This window comes from Tupaia chinensis, unplaced genomic scaffold (assembly GCF_000334495.1).
Source record: "Tupaia chinensis unplaced genomic scaffold, TupChi_1.0 Scaffold000348_1, whole genome shotgun sequence".
Taxonomy (NCBI): domain Eukaryota; kingdom Metazoa; phylum Chordata; class Mammalia; order Scandentia; family Tupaiidae; genus Tupaia; species Tupaia belangeri.
In genome coordinates, this window is record NW_006159842.1 from 611,505 (window position 1) to 614,433 (window position 2,929).

Here is a 2,929-nt window from a genome sequence, read left to right on the forward strand (position 1 = left end):
CGCCCTCTGGACACCCCCCCCCCGGGGACAGTGCAGAGCTCAGTGCAGAGCTCAGTGCAGAGCTCAGTGTCCCCATGCCCAGCCAAACAGTGCTGGGGGAGAGTAGGAACCGAGGCATTTAAGCTGGAAGCCAAGTTCTGACCCAGTTTGCCATGGACGTCACCGGCTTGGAGACTCCCAAGCACCCTGGGCTGTCATTAAAGGACTCAAAGGAGTGTGACAGCAGCTGGGTCTCCCCCCACGCCCAGGGCCTGGGGAAGCACAGGAGAGTGCTTGGCCACGCCTCTCATCTCATCCCACTGCCCACACTGGCTCTCCTCCCCAGCCTGCCGGTTCTCACACCTGGCCCAGAGCCCTGCGGTGGCGGTGGGGGCAGCAGGGGCCGGTCGGGCAGCAGCTCGTCGTCTGAGGTGGCAATAGTCTTGATGGCATTGTGGTAGAGCGGGGTGGAGCTGGGCATGGCGTACTTGGACATCTGGGACATCATCAGTGACAGGGGGTTCTGGGAAGGCGCGGGGTCTGGGGAGGAAGTGAATGGCAGGCTGGGGTTCACCAGGCCGCTGGGAGGGTTGGCAGGAGGTGCTGAGGAGGTGCTCCGGGGGCCGCTGGGTGGGAGGGCACCTACAGGAGTGGGGAGACAGAAAACCAGGGGTGACTGGGGGAGATGAACCCAGCTGCATGTCCTGGGGTCTAGGGAGAAGTCAGCCCCCTAAATCCCCACCTGACTCCTCTAGGCATACAGGGGTCCCACTGACTCAGGCCCTCCCATCAGGTCCCACTGACTCAGCCCAACGGTCTTCCAGCAATTCTGGCAGCCTCTGCAGCCCAGGCCGTGGGAAGATCCCCAATATAATGCTCAAAGGCTGGGATGAGAATGGGCACCCCCTGAGGGAGCCTAACACCCGTGTGTCTGTCCTGCACACAGAGCCAGCACCTTTTGGGCTTTGCTCACTGGTCTGCCCAGGGAGACCATGCCCACCTGGGGGTTCCCATGCATAGCCCAACACCCGCCAGCCTGCCCAGAGCACTCACCCTGTTCCATGTTGCCCAGGGTGGTGGAAGAGTTCATGTTGAGAGGCGGCTGCTTGTTCTGGGAGACCCCGGGGCTGGGCATGGCTGTTTTGGGAGAGGCGACCCAGCCTGGAGAAGGCACCGCCATAGAGGGAGACTTGAGTCTGCTGGGTGAGCCGGTGGGCGAACGGACACTGAGGGAGGAGCTGAGGACCTGCGGTGACTTGAGAGGTCCTGGGGGGTTGGCGGAAGGCAAGGGCACCATTTGTGAGGGAGTCTGGGGTGACTTGAGGTTGGCAGAGGGAGAGGTGACCAAGGGCGAGTGCACCTGGCTCAGGGTGGGTGACTTCAGGTGCCCCATGCCTGGGGAGCCCATCTGATTAATACTGATGGTGAGGTCCGAAGGCCGCCTGCCCAGCCCTCGGTTCGGAGCCGAGTGCACCTGTCCAGGGGCATTAGATGCAGGGGGCAGGGGCATGTGGCTGAGCCGTGCGGTGCCTGAGTTGCCCATGGGCATCGAACTCTGGTCCGGGCTGAACATGTCTTGGGCATTGCCCATGTCCTGGGACATGGTTTGGTAGGGCCCCTGGCCCCCAGAGAAGCCCTGCTGGCCCTGGCTGGGGAACTGCGAAGGCATCAGCATCTTCTGCGGGCCTCCCACCATGCCGCCGCTGTTCTGGGCGCGTGCACGAGCCAGCTCCTCAGGGCTGAGGCCCTGAGGCCCCATCATGTCCCCCGGGCCCCGCATCTTCTGCGACATCAGCATCTGCTGCTGCGGTGTCATCTGCACGTTCAGGTTCATGTTCATGTTCATGTTCACGTTCATGTTCATGTTGAGGTTGCCAGGCCCCATGGGGGCGTCCACCTCCCTCAGCCCAGACTGCCCCATGGGGGGGCTCAGGAGGCCCCGGCTTCCACCGAACTCCATGCCCATGGGAGCGCCCGCCAGGCCCTCACCACCAGCCATCTGCCCAGGGAACATGGCGGGCTCCATCTGCCTGTGCGCCTGCATCATCCGCTCCACCTCCATGCTCTGCCCCATGCCACCGCCGGCCATGCCCAAGGGGCGCTGCATGCCCATCGCTCGCTTTTCCAGCAGCTGGTGCCGCAGCAGCTCCTCGCGGACCCGAGGGGCCATGAAGCGCTCTGCCTCTCCCTGCCCACCCGGGTAGGGCACAGTGTTCTGGGCAAAGTTGCTGGGCGCCCCCATTGGGGGCAGATCTTCAGTCCAGCCCATGCCCGGCCTCACGGGCCTCTGCATGGCATTCATGGGCACCTCCATAGGCACACTCTGCATGCCCCCAAACCCGGGCACCCGCTGCATCTGGTTGCCTGGGAAACGAGGTCCAGGGAAGGGTGGTCCGCCCCGGAGCTGCATGGGGTCTTGGACATCCATGGGCCCCCGCAGCTGCGCACCCATCCCGGGCGGCCACTGATCCCCAGGTTTGCTGTGGTAGGGTGGTGGGGGTCCCCTCACCATCAGGCCCCCCATGCCCATCATGTCCTGCAGCTGGCGGCCACCGTGCAGCCCAATCTGCTCCTCCTTCCGCCGCTTCTCCTCGTAGTACTCCTCCTGCAGCTTGCGCCAGGCCACCTGCTCTGGTGTCAGGCTGTCCTGGCCCAGCCTCTGCATCATCACATTCATCTGCTGCCCCATGTCTCCACCCGGGGGATGCCCGGGCACTTCGTGCTCCAACGGGGGCCCCCCTAAGCTCTGTGTCTGCGAAATCATGGATTGCAGAGGCTCCTCATACTTCTTCAGCCCGCTGGGAGGAGCCGCAGGGGGCTGTGCGGGCGCAGGCGGAGCTGATACCGTTGGGCCCCCGTCGCCTGCTCCTCCCGGGGGCCCTTTGAGGAAGGGCTCAGTGTCTCCGCTGCGGAGCAGCAGGCGCTCGGTGTTCCGCCGTGTCTGGGGGGG

At 64.6% G+C, this 2,929-nt stretch overlaps 1 protein-coding gene across 1 annotated transcript in view; it reads right to left on the bottom strand.

The window, feature by feature from the left end:
• The window catches only part of BCL9L (BCL9 like), a 35,332-nt gene that overhangs the window by 1,589 nt on the left and 30,814 nt on the right, over positions 1-2,929 (bottom strand). The window contains exons 9-10 of the mRNA XM_014589257.2: positions 1,033-2,908; positions 343-621 (exon numbers count right to left, since the gene is read on the bottom strand). Of these exons, the coding sequence (XP_014444743.1) occupies positions 343-621; positions 1,033-2,908 (2,155 nt within the window). The remainder of the gene's footprint in view (positions 1-342; positions 622-1,032; positions 2,909-2,929) is intronic.